The 19,493-nt window shown below is 47.1% G+C and overlaps 1 protein-coding gene across 3 annotated transcripts in view; it reads right to left on the bottom strand.

The window, feature by feature from the left end:
- HASPIN (histone H3 associated protein kinase) overlaps window positions 1–19,493 on the bottom strand; it is a 734,185-nt gene that overhangs the window by 190,608 nt on the left and 524,084 nt on the right. For all 3 annotated transcript variants that reach the window (XM_069604709.1, XM_069604710.1, XM_069604711.1), the window contains one exon: window positions 18,550–18,612. In XM_069604709.1, coding sequence (XP_069460810.1) covers window positions 18,550–18,612 — 63 coding nt within the window. The remainder of the gene's footprint in view (window positions 1–18,549; window positions 18,613–19,493) is intronic.

The following is a 19,493-nucleotide window of genomic DNA, read 5'->3' as shown; positions in this document are numbered from 1 at the left end:
TGGGAAAAGCGGGGTCTAGGGTTTGCTTCTTGAGGAGAGGCAGAACCCAGGTTTCTTTGAGATTACTTGGTATGGTGTTGGAGGAGAAGGATGCGTTGATCAGTTTGGTTATAAAGGGAGCTAGGTCCCTGGCAGCATCCTTGATTATTTGGGGTGGGGAGTTGTCGCCTTTGCAGTTGGATGGTTTAAGTGAGGCTATAACCCTTTCTGTTTCTAGGATGGATATTTTAGCGAATCTGAAAAGATTCAGGCCTGATGGGTTGGTTGTTTTGGCATGATTGCTAGGAGATGATGCGTTAGGGGTTAGGGAGTCTTTTTGCAGTGTGATCTTAGTTTTGAGAGTTTTGATTTTGTTGGTTAGAGCGTTTTGGACGCTGGTACACCATTGTTTGTCTTTAGTTATGTTATCCGGTGATGGTATGGGAGATTCTAGTTCCCTTAGTATAGCAAATAGTTCTCTGGTATTGGAGCTGGATTTTTCGATTCTTTCATTAAATAGGTTCTTTTTAGTGAGAAAGATTTCTTTTTTGTAATTATTGGCGGAGAGTTGAAGTTGTAATTTGTTCTCTTCTGTGGGTGTATTGCGCCATTGGGTTTCTAGTTTCCTTTTGCGCATTCTTTGTCCTTTCAAATGGGGGGTGAACCAGGTGTTCAGGTGAGCTTGTTGTTTGCTTTTTTGAGGGGCGATTGAGGTCTAGTCCTTTTTTCATAGCCTTGTTGTAGCTTTCTACTAGGCATTCTGGATTTAGGTTGTCGGGGAGAGCATTGAGGGTTGGCAGTAGAAGTGGTAGGAGGTTGTCAGGAGTTATATTTTTTTGCTCTAGTGGGCAGTGGTGGTGCCATGATCTTTTCTTTGCAGACTTCTTTATTGAGTGATAATGTGAAGTCAATGAGGTAGTGGTCTGTCCAGTGTTGAGGAGTGGTTTTGGTGATGGTGGTATCTCAGTTCAAGGTGGCGATCCAGTCCAAGGTCCCACCTTTATTATGGGTAGGGGTAAGTACTTTTTGGGTTAGGCTGTGTTCAGATAGCATGTTGGCTATGGCTTGTGCTGGTTTATCATCAGGGTCGTTCAGACCAAGATTCAGGTCGCCTAGTAATAGTATTTGAGAGGTGTCTTTTGTATTGTTGGCTATGAGACTGCATAGGTCTGCCTCGAATAAGCCAATGGGGCCAGGTGGCCTATATATTAGGCAGATGGTTAAGGTGCGGCAAGTTAGAGATGGGTAATTTGGCTGTGAGCAGCTTGCAGGATTTGAGAGGTGATTGAGTGAATGGTCTTAGCTCGAGGTTGGTCTTTGCTATAATGGCCAGACCGCCTCCTCTGTTATTGGGTCTGTCCATTCTGATTATTTGATAGTTTTCAGGGATGGCTATTGAGAGTGCTGGGCCTGCTGCTTCATGCAGCCAGGATTCAGTGATTGCTAGTAGGTCGAGGTTGTTAGTGGATAAGGTGCCTGCTATTTCCGTGGGATGGGCCACTAGGGATCTAGCGTTGATCAAGGTTCCGGATAGAGTGGTTGTGTTGGGTGAGTCCTGGATAGTTATAGGGATAAATTTGGATTGGGTGGAGTTATTGCAGGGCGTGGTTAGGTTAGGACATACTTTAGGGTGTCGTGAGGTGAACTAGCATAAGGCAGCACATAAGGCAAGGCACAGCAACTAGTGGGAGGCAGGGCTAGGCTAGTAGTGGCAGCAGTGGTAAGGTGCAACAAATAGCATCAGGAAGGTAAGGCGCAGCAACTAGTATAAGGCAGGGCTAGGCTAGTAGTGGCAGAAGTGGTAAGGTACATCCAACTAGCATCAGGCAACACATAGGGCAAGGCACAGCAACTAGTATGAGGTAGGGCTAGGCTACTAGTGGCAGCAGTAGTAAGGTACATCAACTAGCATAAGGCAACACATAATGCAGGCACAGCAACTAGTATGAAGCAGGGCTAGGCTAGTAGTGGCAGCAGTAGTATGGTATACCAACTAGCATCAGGCAACACATAATGCAGGCACAGCAACTAGTATGAGGCAGGGCTAGGCTAGTAGTGGCAGCAGTAGTAAGGTACATCAACTAGCACCAGGCAACACATAAGACAAGGCACAGCAACTAGTATGAGGCAGGGCTAGGTTACTAGTGGCAGCAGTAGTAAGGTACATCAACTAGCATAAGGCAGCACAGCAGTTATGAGGCAGAGCTAGTGCAGTCTGACTAGTGTGTGACAGACTTAATGCATAACAGGACTGATACATAACGGCAGCAGTGGTATGGCGTGTCAAGTGGCATCAGGTGAGACAATTTGTATATGTGGCCACCATATTGAGACACAGCGACTAGCGGCAATTCATATCAAATTAGTGGGTGGATGGCTGGTGCCGTGGAAGTTTGATACAAGGCCGCGCTGATAAGGTATCAGCAGCTGTCGTGCCGCGCAGCGGTTAGCATGCGTTAGGGCTTGTAGAAAAAAGTTGCGCGAGAGTAGTAAGCAGTCTTAAGTGTTATCTGTCGTGTATTTGGCTGATGTGCTTACCGGCTTCTCATGTTGGAGTTAGGGGAAGGCAGCGGCGAGCGGATGTTGTGGGTAGTGGTCCTTCCGCGTGGGGGGCTGGCGGGTGGGAAAGGAGCAGAGTCTGTGGTCCTAGGCATAGAAGGCATCGGACAGGCTTGGGACAGGAGCCTTTTTTCTCCTGCCTTCTTTCGCGGGCCCACGGTTGCCTGCCGGCGCAATGTGATTGGCTCAGGTTAAAGCAACACAGCCAATCCGGTCACTTCTAGCCATATGGCTCAGGGTGCTGCTGGTCGGATTTCGATGGCGGCCATGATGGATAAGACAAACCTCATGGCTCTTAATGGCGGATGGTGCTGGATTCAGCGAATATGTGCTAATTAGATGCTTTTTCGGGAATCTGGCACTTTCCTTGCTGAAGCAGATGCATAGAGGCAAATTTAGCTGCTGGCTAATCAAGGGTGTAGAGCGTCCGCAAATAAAGCTCAGGGTGCTGGTACTGGATTCCCAAAGCTTACCTTAACTCCCAGGAGGGTGAAGGTGGTGTGGATGCTGCTCCTGCAGCTCCAGGGGAAGCAACCAGAGCTCCAGCCACACCACTTGTGTGGACCTGTTACTTACTGTTGGGGAAGATTTTCTTTCTGATGCTTTCCTCCTATACATACTTATGGGAAACCCTTTAATTGTGCTTGGTTTGGACATGTGACTTTTTGGAGGTAGGTAAAGTCTTCTGCTTTACGTTCCTTAATTTTTGGCTTATTCTTATGGGCAAACTGATCAGTCCATAAGATTATCAGTACTGAGGGACTGTCCCTCTGTGTGGATTTCTTGTATTGTTAAAATTGCACACACAACCCTAAAGCAGTGGTCTTGGGGATAGAGGGCTGGTTCGGGGGGGCAGGAGACTCTTTAAAAAGGGATTAAGAGGCCTGTGTTTAATACAAAAAAGGATAGGATTAAGCTGGCTGCTTTCAATAGAAAATGTAAGCATTAGGAAATCTGCTTATATTTTAGCTTTGGCTCCCCAGGGTGTCCCCAACCTCTAGTTGTGGGCGTGGGTGGCCCAGAAACAATTTTTTTACTCCAGGGTGGGGGGAGGCTTGGTATGAAAAGTCTGAATACCACAGCCCTAAACTGAAGGGCGGTTAGGATACCTTGTATCTTTATATCCAATATCTTTACTGTAGTGACTTTTTGGTCATATTTACAATGAGTCTAGGACAGGCATCACCTGGTTGTTCAGTGGAAAGGTGCCTGGAACCGAGAACCAAGTACTAAAACCAAGACCCTAATTAAAAAATTACCTCTGCACCCATGACCCCTGGGTCGACCTCGACTGGACCAAGCATGGAAGACTTTGTCCCCAAAGGAATTAGGAACCTCTGCAGTGGTCTCTAGAGAAATCCAAACCAGGGAGGTAAGTTAACCTACCTCCCCCACACCCTCTTGTTCTCCAAAGAGTTACATGACCATAAAGTCCTGTCCCTAAATCACTCCTTCCTAACTTTGTTCGGTGGAGGCCTGGTCAAAGGTGCCTTCCTAGGGCTATCCAAGTGTACAGGAATGAGTGAGTTACTTGCATTTTTTTTTCTTTTTAATGTTTTTAAAATTACGTTTGTTTTATTACAAACCTTTCATATTTTCCAGTTATTACAATTCATCCTTTACAGTATAATCTCAACCTACAAACTATCAACAGTAGAAACAAGGTTAAAAAAACATTTACACCTTAAACAGACAAAATAAAAAATTTCATCCAGGAATTTTGTCACAGCAAAAATCATGGGCGAGTTCTCCCCTATTATGACAATACTCCACCAATCGTCCACCGTCAAGGTTTTAACAATTTTACCAATGTCACTTAGATATTTCGTTTTTAAAAGATGTTAGGCCATTGCATTCCACAACTAGGTGTTGCAAAGATTCAATCAATTCTTCCTTTTTACAGAATCTACAATATGACACAGCCCAATCTATCTGCCGCTATACAATTAACACCTCTCTAGTAAGCATTAGATTTTGACATAGTCGCATAAATGAATCCCGCACCCGACCACATGGGAACTTAAGTATACCGGTAGTTGTTTGATGGCTCTCCTTTCATGTAACAAATTCAAAGATAATCTATATGTACTCTGTTTGTCTTGTGTATTGATTTAATCTTGTCTCAATATTCTGATTTTGACCTTCTCCAGATTTGTCAATATCTCCACCGACAAAACTAAACTATTTACCCAATTTTTACACTTTACATTCCAAGAATTAAGGAACCATTCACTTCTCTGGTTTTCCCAGTTTCTTAGGATCTCAAAAGGAGGGAGTTTATCTAGCATGATACACTTACAAAACAATGTTAAGGATTTCCATAAGATGATAGAATGGAGAGATTGCAAGACTAGTTCATACCCAACCAGTGTCATTGAAAAACTATTAGGAAGATAGAGTACTCTTCTCCAAAAGTCACCCTCAAGAAGCTCCCAGAATTGCCACAGGATGTGCAAAGCCAATTCAACTCTCTATGCTAGAATCAGGGCCACCTTCCATTTATAAAAAGTTACAATCGGGCACATAGTAAACCTCTCATACTTTCTATGTAGCACCAAGGCTTGGGTTACCAGATATTTAAATTTTGATCTCAATAACCACATCCATCCTTTGCATTTATACTGTAGTTAATAGGGACACCCAGGTAAATGAACGAGTCAGCCCGGTCCAGTTTCAGTTTACCCATGTACCATTTGAACCTTGCAGCAGTAAATAGATACGTCAATTTGGGAATCTCCTTTGTAATTACTACTTCTCCTCAATCGCTCACTCTTTTGGAAGATGGGGTGAGGGGGACCTATTTTTTCGATCCGGGAGTCTTCAAATTCCGCAGGAATGCTCTTGATCCATTAGATTTTGGTTTATTTAACACTGCTATTTTTCGTCTTTCTTTTCTTTTTCCTGCTTGCTTTCTCAGCATGTTGTTGCTGCTTCTTTGGATTTTCAAAGATAGAGAACAGCTTCACACTTGGCGCATTGTTTCCAACTCTATTTGTTTCACAGCTAGCGCGTCAACCATTTTCTGCAAGTAGCTGTTGATTGGTCCTACATTGCTTTCACTAATCCCCGCCCCCATCGTCGTCCTGTATTGCACAGGACCTCTCTTCCACTAAGACCATCTCATTTTCCAATGGTATCCCTCGATTCAAGGACTCCACAAAGTCATACTCCCAGGTAGTGTCCCGAGGTACCAGAGCAACAGGTATTTGTGAATATTTGCACTTTTGAGTCTTAGTAAGTTCCATCTGGGACATTTGCCATAGGGTCATGGACACAGTATTTTCCTCGGGAGGTGTTTGAGCCAGTTTGTCTTTTTTCATGGAGGCATCTTAGCCATTTCATGGCTTCTAAAATACAGCCTATCAACGTTTTTATCCGCCTCTTCACCTCTCGCCAGGTCATAGAGCCTTCCTTGCCATTGAGCAGACAGATCGATTCTCTGTCCAACCTGGCTTGTATTATTTTTGCAAAAGATTCCAAAAATATTAGCTTTGTGTGAATCATTGCCAAAAAGGTTGCTTGATCTTTTATTGTCTCATTTGTTGTTTCAAACAATTTTGTAAAGGGATTTAGCGCAATTGTCAATACTGACATTATGTTATTCTGTATCTGGGCCATTGCTGCAGATAACAAATGTTGATCACATAAGTGTCTAGTGGTACGAAAAGTCGACTCATTTTGTGAGGGATCCGACAATAAAGATGAAGAGGTTTGAGTACCTTGTAAATGCCCCTCCAGATCCCGCAATAATCACTCTGCCGCAGTCGAATGCTGACCATCCAAAGTATTTGGGTCTAAATTATGTTCAAAGGGAGTACTCATCTGGATAAGAACTTGTTCAGGCTTGGTAAAACGCTTGTATTCAGGTGAATCAGGCTGGGCAAAAATGTCTTCCAGGAAGGCACAGTCATTATTCACATGAAGAGTTTCATTTGATAGAAGAACAAGTTACTCTCTTACCTGGTAACGCTCTTTCGATGGGATGGTCGGACGACGTATTCCATATCTTTGACAGTAATCACCACAGCTGTGCTGCTTTGAAAAATTTTCAGCGTCTGCGTCCTGCGTTGATGACGTCGATGCGCCGTCCCCGAGGACCTCCTCCGATGGCCGCCGTCACCCGATGTGATAAGTAGGACGCACGACGCCCGTAGCCTCAGTTGTAGTTTTTTCCCCAGATCGTGTGACACCAGTCTTCTGCCAGTCAGACACACAACGCCTTGTGGAAACGCTAGCTGCAATCGCATAAGAAATTCTGCAGCGGGGAAGGTAGGGAGGGAGCGATATGGAATACGTCGTCGGACCATCCCATCGAAAGAACGTTACCAGGTAAGAGAGTAACTTGTTCTTCGAGGGGATTGGGTCCTCCGACGTATTCTATATCTTTGACAGACTCCCAAAGCAGTACCAAAGCAAGGAGGTGTGAACAGAATTTAGAACACAAATTTAGCATGCCCAATCAAATTGCGGAATATAGGACTGCCTTTCCAAAGGCCAGATCCTGCCCTCTGATGGAATCGAGGGAGTAGTGACGTACAAAAGTATGCACTGAAGCCCAGGTGGCTGCATCAGAGATGTGACGAATATGAACTCCCCTCTGCAGGGCAGTAGACGCAGCCACTCCCCTGGTAGAATGGGCCTGCAAGCCAGCCGCAGGATCCTTACCTGCCAAGCGGTAACACTCGGAGATAGCTAAAATAATCCAACGAGACAAAGGCCCTCATTACAAGTCAGGCGGTGGACCATGGTGCTATTAGCACCATGGTCCATGGCGGATTCCGCCATGGTGGATGGCGGACTTACCGCCCCATTCCAAGGTGAGTGGGGCGGTAATTCCCCATTTACCATTTGCCCTTCCCCATTCCCATTTTTGCCCCATAGGGCATAATGGGGATGGGGAAGGTGCTAATTACGGCACCGTAAATTACGGTGCCGTAATTAGCACCAAGGTCTCTTAGCGCCTTGGACTTTAACGCCTGCAAAAAGCAGGCGTTAAAGTGTGAATCAGGCGTTAAGGGTTAACGGCGCCGACGGCGCCGTTAAACCCTTAACGCCCGACTTGTAATGAGGGCCAAAGTCTGTTTCGTCACAGCTTGTCCCAAACGCTTTCCAGCGTAACCAATGAAAAGTTGATCGTCCACTCTGACCCGGGACATGCGCGAAATATAAAAGCTCAACGCTCTCCTAGGATCAAGCCTATGGAGCCTCTCCTCTTCCTTAGCAGGATGTGGAGGAGGATAGAACGCCGGAAGAACAACCTTCTGGCTCAAATGAAATTCCGAAACCACCTTCGGAAGAAAAGAAGAACGAACTCTAAGGACAACCCTGTCCTTATGAAACACAGTGAAGGGTGGCTTAACTGAAAGTGCCTGTAACTCACTCACTCTGCGAGCGGAAGTAACCGCAACCAAAAACACAGTTAACAGCCTCAAAGGGCAAGAATGTAAAGGCTCAAATGGAGCACCCATAAGAAACTTAAGAACAAGGTTCAAATCCCAACCGGGCACCAGAAAAGGTGACGGAGGGAACACATTAGTGAGCCCTTTCAAAAACTGAGAAATTAAAGGAATCTTAAAATAGGAACATTCTTCAGACGAGCGCTTAAATACGGACAGCACTGCCAGGTAACCTTTAATGGTGCCCACTTGCAAGCCCCTGTGGGCCAAAGAAAGCAAAAAAGACAGAACCATGGGAATGTCACATTCAAAAGGATCCACATTCTTAACTCTGCACCAGTCGCAGATTTTACGCCAACGGCAATGGTACAGAGACGTTGTTGCCGGCCGTCTGGCCGAGAGCAACACCTCCAACACGTCTTCAGGGAGGCCCCAATCCTTATACCTCAACCCTTCAGAAGCCAAGAGTGAAGGTTGAGGGATCTGACCCCTCTCCCGTGAGAGCAGATCATCTCGGTAGGGAAGATGACGTGGAGGGCAGACGGACAGGTCGAGAAGGTCCAGGTACCACGTTTTGCGGGCCCACGCCGGAGCAATGAGAATCAACCGGGAACCGAACCTCTGTAACCTCAGCAGTACTAGCGGGATGACGGGGACTGGAGGAAACGCGTACAGCAGTGGGAATGACCACTCCACCACCAATGCGTCTCCTAAGGCTCCTTTTGGAGGAAATTCCCACAAGCAGAACCTTTCGCACTTCCGGTTGACACTGGAGGCGAAGAGATCCACTTGAGGGGTCCCCCAAAGGGCAAAGATCTCCAGCAGAATCTCCTGAGCCAGCTCCCACTCGTGAGAGATTGTGCTCTGCCTGCTCAGAGCGTCCGCTGTCTCGTTGTCGTCTCCGGCCAGATGAACAGCCAAGATCGAAACTTCCTGCTGGATGGCCCAGAACTCGAGCTGCATCGCCTCCCTGCACAGAGGAAGTGACCCGGCCCCCCCCCTTTTTGTTGAGGTAGTGCATGGCCACCGTGTTGTCCGTCAGGATCAGGAGACTCTTTCCTCGCACAGTCGGCAGAAAAGCCTTCAGGGCTAGCCTGATGGCCCTCAGCTCCAACAGATTGATATGGAGTCTGGACTCCGACGGAGACCAACGACCGCTGACTGTCAACTCGTTGGCATGAGCTCCCCATCCCGTGAGGGATGCGTCCGTCACGATCGTCACCTCCGGCCAGGGAAGCCAAAACGGAGCCCCCTTCATCAGATTGCCTTTGACGGCCCACCACAGAAGGTCCTGGGCGAATGAGGGCGGCACCTGAACAGGGTCCGACATCCTGCCGGAAGATTGCGACCACTGCATCTTGAGTGCCCACTGCAAAGATCTCATCCGCAGACGAGCCTCTGGCACCAGAAGAATGCAGGATGCCATGAGTCCGATTAACCTCAAGAACTTGAACGCCGGGAGCATCTGGGCAAGTTGAAACTTGTGCACCATCTGCTGAATGTGAAGAGCTCGCACCTGGGGAGGAAAACACTGTCCCAGGGATGTGTCGAGAACTGCTCCGATAAACTGGAGCCGCTGTGTTGGCGTCAAATGGGACTTCTTTAAATTGAGGGAGAAGCCAGCTTGTGAAGGGAGTGGCAGGTGATGGACAGATGATCCAGGACTTGCTCGGGAGAGCTCCCCCTGATCAACCAATCGTCCAGGTAGGGGTAGACGTGAATCCCCCCTTTCCTGAGATGCGCTGCCACCACCACCATGAGCTTGGTGAAAACCCGCGGGGCGGAGGTCAATCCGAACGGCAGGACCTGAAACTGAAAGTGCGAGTCGCCAAACGCGAACCTCAGGTACTTCTTGTGCTTGGGATGGATCGGCACATGGAAGTAAGCGTCCTTGAGGTCGAAAGACACCAACCAGTCCTGAAGTTGAAGGGCCTGGAGGACTTGAGAGAGAGTTACCATCTTGAACTTGTCCTTCCGGAGGAGTTTGTTCAAACCGTGCAAGTCCATGATGGGTCTCAATCCCCCGTCTTTCTTCAAAATCAAAAAGTAAGGGTAATACCATCCCTTGTTCCTTTCCGCTACAGGCACCAGTTCTATGGCGCCTATCTCCAGCAGGGCTTGTATTTCCTACGCAAGGAATGGATCCGGACTCTTCAAAGTGAGGTTCCCAGGTGGATTGTTGTGAGGCCTCTGCCGAAAGGGAAGACAGTAGCCGTGGGTTATGATCTCCAGAACCCACACATCTGAAGTAATGGCACGCCACTCTACAAGATGCTGCGCCAGCCTTCCCCCAACCGGCGAACATGGGACATGGCCTCATGACTGAGTGGTAGTGGCTGCTGCGGTGCCTGAGGGCAAAGAGGCAACTGCCCGAGCGGCCTTGGCACCTCGAGTACTCTGTTTTCCACCTCTGGTACTCCTACGGTGGCCTCTTTGACAGCTCCTCTCGCTTTACTGAAGGACGAGTAATAATGAAAGGAACCTCCCCTCCTTTGTTGTCCCCTAGGACGAAAAGGCGGAGGTTGTCGAACTGCAGCACCCAATGACTTCGCTTCAGCTTTGGAGGTCTGCAACCTCTCAAAGCTCTCGTCAGCCTTGCTGCCAAAAATATGTTCACCGTCAAAGGGCATGTTGAGGAGCCGGAACTGCACATCAGGAGCGAACCCCGACTTCCGCAACCACGCAAACCTGCGTATTACGGTGCTCGCCGCCATGGACCGGCTGACACAATCTGCCATGTCCAAACCCCACTGAACGGCCTCACACATGGCATCCTTGCCATCCTGGACCATAGCAAGGAAACCATCCCGTTCGTCCCCTTCGGGAATATGTTCAGCCGCTAATGCAACACAGTTACACAGAGTGTGTGTGTGAAACGAGACAAGGCACATACAGAGTTGGCCGCCTGAAGCGCCATACCCCCTGAAGAAAACACTTTCTACGCCCAGCCATCAAAACGTTTGTCGGGGCTGTAGCCGCCTGCACCACCAAACTCTCCGGAGTGGGGTGCCTGGACAAGTAGCAGGGGTTGCTACTGGCTGGACAGTAGTTTCGCGACAAAGACTTGCCCACTGCCGGGAGACTCTCCGGAGCAGTCCAAGCCGCCACCACCCTTCTCTGTAGAGCCATATGAAACGGCAGTACCGGGTCAGTGGGGGGACCAAGATCGAGGATGTCCGTAAGATCATCCTGAACAAACTCCCCTGGGGGAGCCCACCAACCCAAGTACTCGGTGACCCGAGACATAAGGCGCCGGTACGAAGAATCGGCATGAGTGCCAAGCTCCGGCCTACAAAACTCCACCTCCGGAGAGGTGTCCAGTCCACTGGCATCATGCAGTGACTGCCTCAGGTCCTCAAATTGGCTATGGCCCGAGAGAAGCTCATCTGGCACCTTATCCAGAACCAAGCCCTCATCAGAGCCCTCATCAACCTCTGAAATGTACTCCAGGGGGTGAGAGGAAGGCACCTGGGGACCAAAGCTATGCCTGACCTTAGCCAGAGCCTTTCTATGGGCTTCCCCCATGCCATGGGGCCTCTCCGACACCACCGCCTCGAAAGGCGTCGAGGGCGCCGAACGAATCGGCGCCGGCGTCGAGAGAATCGCCGTCAACGTCGAGTGAATCGGCATCGACGTCAGCCGAAGCGTCGCCAACATCGGCGGCGTCAACACAGGCCTCGAAGCTGGAGCTCCGAGCGTGTCCTTCGACGACCTAGGCGCCAACAGCGTCAACGACCTCCTCGAAGACTGCACAGGATCACGCGGTCTCAAGCGTGTCGAGGACCGGGACCTGGAACGGGCATGGCGAAAACGGTTTCCCTTGTCCAAGCGGGACCTCTCCCGCAAACCGTGCGGACCACCCGAGCCCGAAGGCGTGCGAGCGGTGTCTCTCGACCGATCACGACTGACCCCACTCGGAGGCGTGGACGGACCAGTGCCCTGCGATTCGAGAATCACTAACATCTTCTTCCCGAAGGAAGCCCATTCCTCCGGTGTCGCTTGCATGGTGGGAGAAGCGACCCGCCGATGGGCGGAGTCCACGGAAGACGACAGGGAAGGCGACCGATGCCGGTGCTTCCAGGAATGCCTCGAAGAGGCAGAGGAGTGGCGAGACCGACTCCTGGAAGGAGACCCACTGGACCTCCGACGATGACGTGGAGAGTCGAGAATCATCCGTCGAAAGCCCCGCAGACCTCGACTTCCGGGGCTTAGACACCCTACCTACCGACAACTTCTTCTTGCGCTCCCGCAAGGCCTTGGCCGTGAGCGACTGGCAGTCAACACAGTCGTCCGTGTCGTGGGCCTCCCCGAGGCACCAAAGGCAGGCGTCGTGCAAGTCCATTACCGACATCTTGGACCCACAGTCCCTGCATTTTTAGAAGCCCGGACGCAGGGTTGAAGACGAGGTAGACATCGTCACAAACAGGCCTTTTCACAAAACCGAACGGGTTCAAAGAACCGAGAAGACAACAGAAACTCCAAAGAGTCGAGGCGTACTGAGATTCACGAAGCGAACACGTTAGTGTAAAAAACAGAACTGAGGCTACAGGCGTCGCGCGTCCTACTTATCACATCGGGTGACGTCGGCCGTCGGAGGAGGTCCTCGGGGACGGCGCATCGACGCAGGACATTTTCCGAAGCAGCACAGCTGGGGTGATTACTGTCAAAGATATGGAATATGTCGGAGGACCCAATCCCCTCGAATAACGTTCCTCTCTGTAAGTTTACCTATATGCCCAGGCTGCAGAGATTGGTAGGTGGTCGGGGGGAGAGTCATAACAGTAGGGTATGTTAACATTAAATGTTCTCCATTAATCCCAGTAGTTCTGTATGTTTTCATTGAGCTAATCGCATTTGGTGCCACCTCCATGCTAAAGGAGACACTGGTCGCATGCACAATTACGGTCTCCATAGGCTCCATTTCCCTGTTGTTCCCAGATTCCATGAATGCTGCTGATGTTATCGTGCCCTGTACCCCTCCCGTTCTCTGCTCAGATAATGCAGCCGTTAATGCTTTTTTTTACTTTACTGAAGCTTTGTCAAGAAGCACACTATTAGTGCCAAACACAATGTTTACCTCTGGGTCGCTGGGGGTGCTCATCTTGCAATTGCTCGTGGAAACGGATGGTTCTCCAGCTTGTCACCTGATGGCGAGTGCAAGGACTGCTCAACGTCATCAAGTGCTCTGCCAATGTTGTGCTGCGGTCTGATTTTTTTTTTTTTTTAATAAAGAGTCTGGCTTCGGGGTGGGGGGCGGGGGGAGGAGATAATGTTGCGGACTGTCTCGACCGTTGTGACTGCTCACCTCTGCTGCACAACTCCACAGCGATTTGCGCTGCACAAGGGTTTAAGTGTAGTCACACCCCTTTTTCCAAAGAACAGTGTAAAAAGTCTGCCAGAGAACAGTGCACTGCTGTGACTGCTCAACTCGGATGCTCAACTACTACTTACATTTTTTAATATTGCATCATAACCACAGACATCATCCAATCACATAGTAAAATTTTAGTGATTAAGTATTCGGGAACTGTTGTGTGGTTCCTCTAAAATGCTTCTACTAAACTTCATGCATTTGACTACTTACCTGTTTCACACTGGCTAATGAATCAAATACTTTCTTCTCCTAAGGGTGAATGTATATATCTATTTGGTTGTAGGTCAAAGGATCGAAAAAAAAATCCTTTTAGATTCGATCCTTTAACTGGACACCTATCTGTTTTATAGTAAGTGTGTGACAATATTTGCTTAGAGATTTCATTTGCTTAGTGTGTATTTTAAAAGCTGAATAAATCACAATATTTTCTTCTTCACCATCTAATTGGAATTATTGATGTTGCTTTATGTGAACTCATTGTATCCCTAGATCACTCTTGCAACCCTCCTGAGTCTAAGCCTTGCCCGCTTTGATACCCAACTTTGATTGGGCTTGGCTAGATCTTAGCGTCTTTCTTTTCACCATAATAAGTTGCCCTCTCAAAATACACCATCAGGGTTGACTTTAGAAATCCATCTCGATACTTACCTGTCTTTGTGAGTGTCAACTGTACTTTGCACCAAGTATACCACCTAAGCCTTACTAGTCTGCTACTAGTAGTCTTCTCAAAACCACCTCAACAAAGCAGGTTCTGAAAAACCCACTTAACCTATGCCAATATCTGTACACCATCCACTCTCTTATGGCACAATGTTAGGATGGTGGACAAAGCACTGGAATTTACGCAAGGGTTGCTGGTAGGACCTCCATTCAATCCGTCATCCTCCACACATGATACAGCAGGAAGTACCAGAAGAGAATTGCACATAAAATGTCTGCCACCTACCAATGAAGACTACACAGGCCACTGAGCAGGGAAACAGCATAAGGAACAGGGTACCTTTGGGTCACCTTGAGAGGCTTAACAATTGTCAGATTAACCAGCCAGATAAATACAACATTTCATGGGCACCTTGCAAGAGATGTGGATGAGGAGTCACCAAGTATAATACAAAAATAGGACTGGTTTCTCTGTTAGCTTTGAGAAGAGATTATTTGCACATAAAGGATTCCAAATAATCAATTATTTACTGTGTAAACTCGAATTGTGATCTGTCCAGCTCAGACACTTAACATTGCTCTCTCATAGTTAAGGTATGTTCAAATGTGAAGGCTTCTGCCAGTCCCAGTTTTCAATTGGAAATCAAGAAGTGTAGGGTCTGTGACCACATTTCTAGCATCTTTTGAAAAGGAAGGACTTGCTCATCCCACATGCAGAAAGTAACATCCATATTTGGTACTAGTCTTTGCTTCAAGCTAAATATTTGATATTTCCTCTGCAGAGATTGCTGCTTTGATAATGAAGAAAATGTGCAGAATAAACACGCATCTTCAGTTCACCAATGGTGACCCTCCAGTGCAGCAGTCACAATGATCCACACAGGCCACAAAAAGCAGATTTCTGCTCTAAACATAATTTCATGCCACGTCGAGAGGTATGAGGTTAGATTGAAGATGATGGTAGGCGAACTTGAACAGACTATTACAATTCTGAAGGGGTATAAGGCAAAGCAATTGAATTCGGGGAACTTGAAAAGTAGTTTTAAAGGTCAAAGGTGCGTAATGATTCAATTTGTGCATCAGGGTGGGGATATTTCATTGATTTGGGGATGGAAATAATGTGGCCGTATTGCCAAGGCCCTAGGTCCTTAAGACTGAGGTGGAATGTGCCCCCCAAGTAGAGCCAGCAGGAACAAATGAAGTACTCCTCATTCTGTTTGCCACATTCTGCCATTATAGGACCCTGACCCCACCTGAAGGTCCCACAGCAAAGGCAAAGCTTCACTCTGCAAGGCACACCAAAGGACCAACAAATGTTTCTTGGACATGGTGGAAGCCATGTTGACCTGTATTGATTGACTCAAAGGAATTATGTGACCATATAATGTAATGTAATTGTCATTTGTATAGCGCCTTTTCCCATTTGCATGGTCCCAAAGCTCAGTAGGTGAACGCTCTCAGAGGACCTAAATCCAGATATGGGAAATCCGTCAGAGGAGTTTAGAATATGTGTGTGCATTTAAGCCAATACGAAGATAGATAGGGTTGGCCAAGTCCATGCTAGCTACCCATGCCAAGCTGGCGTGTGGATGGGTGCTGTGAGATAGTCTAGAAAGTATGCTAGAGCAGGAGACTGACTCATGCGTGCAGCTAAACCACATTTTTGTCGTGGGGGATAGCTGAATTCTTATGGCAATGGTGTTGTGCGATGTGTCTTAGAGTACTGTATGATAGCAGATACATGCGGGTGGGTGGCCGAGCCTTCATCTTCCATAAGCATGGAGTGCGATAGGTACCAGTGTGTCCTGGCTGGTTTCTTAGCGGCAGCAGACTTTAGAAGGGGCACATTCAAAGTATGGCTAAATTCTAAACAGTGGCCCAATGCAACTGCGGCTGAAATCAACTTGGTGGCTATACTCAGAAATGCAGCTACATTTCACAGTGGCTATGCTCAGGAATGAAGCTAAAGCAAACCCAGAAGCTATACTCGAAAAAGCAGTAAAGTATCACACAGTGGCTAAACTTAAAAATGCAGCTCTATATGACACAGTGGATGTACTCTAAAATGCAGCTGAATATAACAGAGGCTATAAGAAAGACAGCTAGGTATAACAAGGGCATGTTTTAAGCAAAGCTGGCTTCTACTCAGTGGCTATACTACAACATTTTGCAAAATATAGCCGTGGACAAACTCAAAGATGCAGCTAACTGACACAGGGGGAGTACTCAAAAAAGCAGCTTAATATAACAGTGGCTTAACTCAAAAGCAGCTAAATATGACACAGTGGATGCACACAAAAATGCAGATAAATAACAGTGGCTATACTGTAAGGCATCTAGGTTTAAGAGGGGGTGGGTAGTAAGCAAGGCTAGATTCTACTCAGTGGCTATTCTCAACGTGCAGATAAGTGTAAGACAGGCTAAACTCAAATTGCAGCTAAATACAATACAGTGGCTATACTAAAAAAGCAGCTAAATGTGATAGTGAATGTACTCAGAACGCAGCTAGATTTAACAGTAGCTATACTTGAAGATGCAGCTAAATATGGCCCATATAACACAAAGTGAAAAACAATTTTTGCCACATCCCCCCCCCCCCCCCATGTCAAAAGACCACGACAATCAAATAGGGGACCGCAGAAAACAAAGTTCCATTCTGCGTGCAACACCAAGGTACCTGCAACAGTTTTGTGGATATGGCGGAAGACATATTGGTCATTCTCACTGGCTCCTAGAAAATCATGTTACACACTGGTTGCCTCCTTATACAGTCACAACACAGTGTCCAGCACACAGATTTGGAGCTTAGAGCCAAAAGCAACAAAGAATGACTCCCTGCTAGGGACTGCAAGGCCCATACGCCCTACCCAACACTGCGTCCTAGCCCTGTGGTGTTCCCTGGAGAACAGCAGACTTGGGGGTCACATTCTGTTGCAATGCCGGTTTTTCTTGCTGTGACAAAAATAAACCAATGCCCATGCCCACTGCTGTTCTACCCAGTACCTGTAAGTGCATCTACCAAAGTATGTACTTATCCACTTCTAAGTTTCTACCAATATCCTTTTGCAATGTAGAACTTTCCTTTTAAGCATCCTTTTCCTAGCCTTCACCTGGGAACGCCACAAACTCCTTCACATGGTCACCCCACTGTTTCCCTCCCTGGCCCTTTTGCCACCCTAGTACAATCCTCTGTACTGCACAGCGACACCGAGTGACCTACACCCATGATACCCTCATCTAGCCCTCTATTCTGCTTGAGTGGTACACCCTCTTTTGCCTCACAGAATTACTCAGACTTTGGAAAGCACACTCTGTAACAAAACTTGCATTGTAAAAAACCACTAACACTTACCAACCCCATTTCACTACAATGGCTACCCACCGACACGTGGATCCCCCACAAGACACTGCCAATGTTGAAGCCAGGCACATTTACTATGCTACCTTTTCCCATTCCCTCAGCTATCTAAGAAATTTAACGTTGACCCCATGTTCGAAAGGCCAGCCTATGTGCCCCACTAGCCCATTCTTAATTTACGCACTCTTGTTGTGGTAGACTGTCTTGCACCAACCCCTCTTAATATTGTCCTTATACACCTGTACCTTGGAAACCTCAACCATTTCTTGTAAGAGTTTCACTTGCTCCTCTAATTTCCTCACTCTTGGGGGAATAAAACTATCCCAAACAAGAAGAACTGAGTGGTCAAGTATAAAATGAAGTTAGGAGTCAGATGTGTAAAGGACTTTTTACATGATTCCCAAAGCCTAAAACTGGAGCTAATGTGGAGATGAATGTAATATCCCTGGGATGCTCTGAAGCAAATCTTTGTGAATCACATCTCAAAGACGTGCCAAGCAGGTCTATATTTTCTCCACTTCGTGGATCACGCATATAAACTGGATGGAAACCGGTGATGCTCATGTACATCGGCTAATTTTCTTAAGTGTTTTTCATGAGGTAGTTTAAGTGAACTTAACCAAACGCAGAGACACAAACAATTCAGATGAACATTCCATTAAAAGATCATACCTTTGCAAAGATGTCTGCACAGCAATGACCAATCATTTATTTAAAAAGCCACTAGGCTTTAGCTGTCATGTCAAGAGCAGCCACACATGTCCCAATAAACTTCATACATTGACTAAAGGACAGCAATAAGTTAACGCCATCTCAATCTATAACAATCATTAAAATAGTCAACATAAAATAGGCACACAGTTCACACATAGTAGAACCTGGGACATTCACAATCTTTCCATTAAAACAAAAGCAAAGGCAACCAATTGCTATGAAGGTGCACACTGAATTTTCACCAAATTCATGACAGGAACATTGCAAAGGAGGGAATAATTAAAGCACAAGGGAGGGCACGCAGGAGGGTGGGGGGGGGGTGGAGGAGTTGTATTTATATACATTGGTCCTTGAACATGATCTGTAGCCAATAGACTCTGACTTCGCTGAACATAACTAAAGCGACAACTATGAGCCAAAGTCTAAAAAAGTATTTTGAAGGCTCAAAGAAATTCAGAAGTATCACAGCAATTAGGGTGGATGAGAATAAAAAAAGGTTCTATACTTACGAGTGCAGCTTTATGAATCCCACAGTCACGTTGTCACCTTCTTCACATAAAAGACTCAGCTCCCTGTTGAAAAACATGGAAAGTTATTAGAATAAGAATGGGCAGCAAGATGACAAGTAAATGTGTGCATTTTGCAATCAGACAGGTATGTGCTGAAAACATCACTGGTTATCCCAGTTGGATGCGTTTCAGAGACCCATAAAAATTGGAGAAGTTCAAAAGGGAGATGAAATGCACCTGAAGGAGGACGGCGTCACCTGGACAATGACCAAGAAAAATACAGTGACTAATGAGGGCTGTGCTCCAAAAATAATTAGTGACTCTTGTGGTAGGCATGAGGCACAGACTTCAAATATCACTGCCCAGAGCAAGCATGGATTCACATGCTCATGAATATTCCCTGTCGTCAGGCTGGGAATCCTCGGTAAAGAAAAAATCAGTTTCAGTTTAGTTTCTGAACTGTCTTTCTACTAGTAACCAATCACTGGTCTCTGGGTCATATTGCCTCCAGCCAATGACTGCCCTCTACCTAAGCCCCTCCTCTCGCAGCCATCTTCAGATTTGGTAGCACGTAAAGTGGCAGTAGGACCAAGAGAAGAGCCGCAGAGGGGTTGGAGGGAGGGTTCGCATGTGAATCCATGCCAGACCCATGCTGGAGAACAACAGTTACAGGTAAGTAACTTGTTCCTTCTCCATTATGGGGTCTAGCATGGATTCACATGCTCATGAATACAAGAATACATAGCAGTAGACACATGCACAACCAGGGGAGGTCGCAAGGCTCAACATTAAGCATTTCAACAAACTCAACATTAAGCATCTCTTACCTCCTCACCAGGCTCACCTTCAAGTGAACAGGTTGCATAGCACTGCCTGGCCGACTCTCGACTCCTCCCTGGAATCCCAGTCGACGCAGTAAAATCTCATGAAGGTGTGCTTCGACC

This window comes from Ambystoma mexicanum, chromosome 1p (assembly GCF_040938575.1).
Source record: "Ambystoma mexicanum isolate Mex_15411 chromosome 1p, UKY_AmexF1_1, whole genome shotgun sequence".
Lineage (NCBI taxonomy): Eukaryota > Metazoa > Chordata > Amphibia > Caudata > Ambystomatidae > Ambystoma > Ambystoma mexicanum.
The sequence above is the reverse complement of the archived record's forward strand: the minus strand, read 5'-3'. Positions and strand labels throughout refer to the sequence as shown.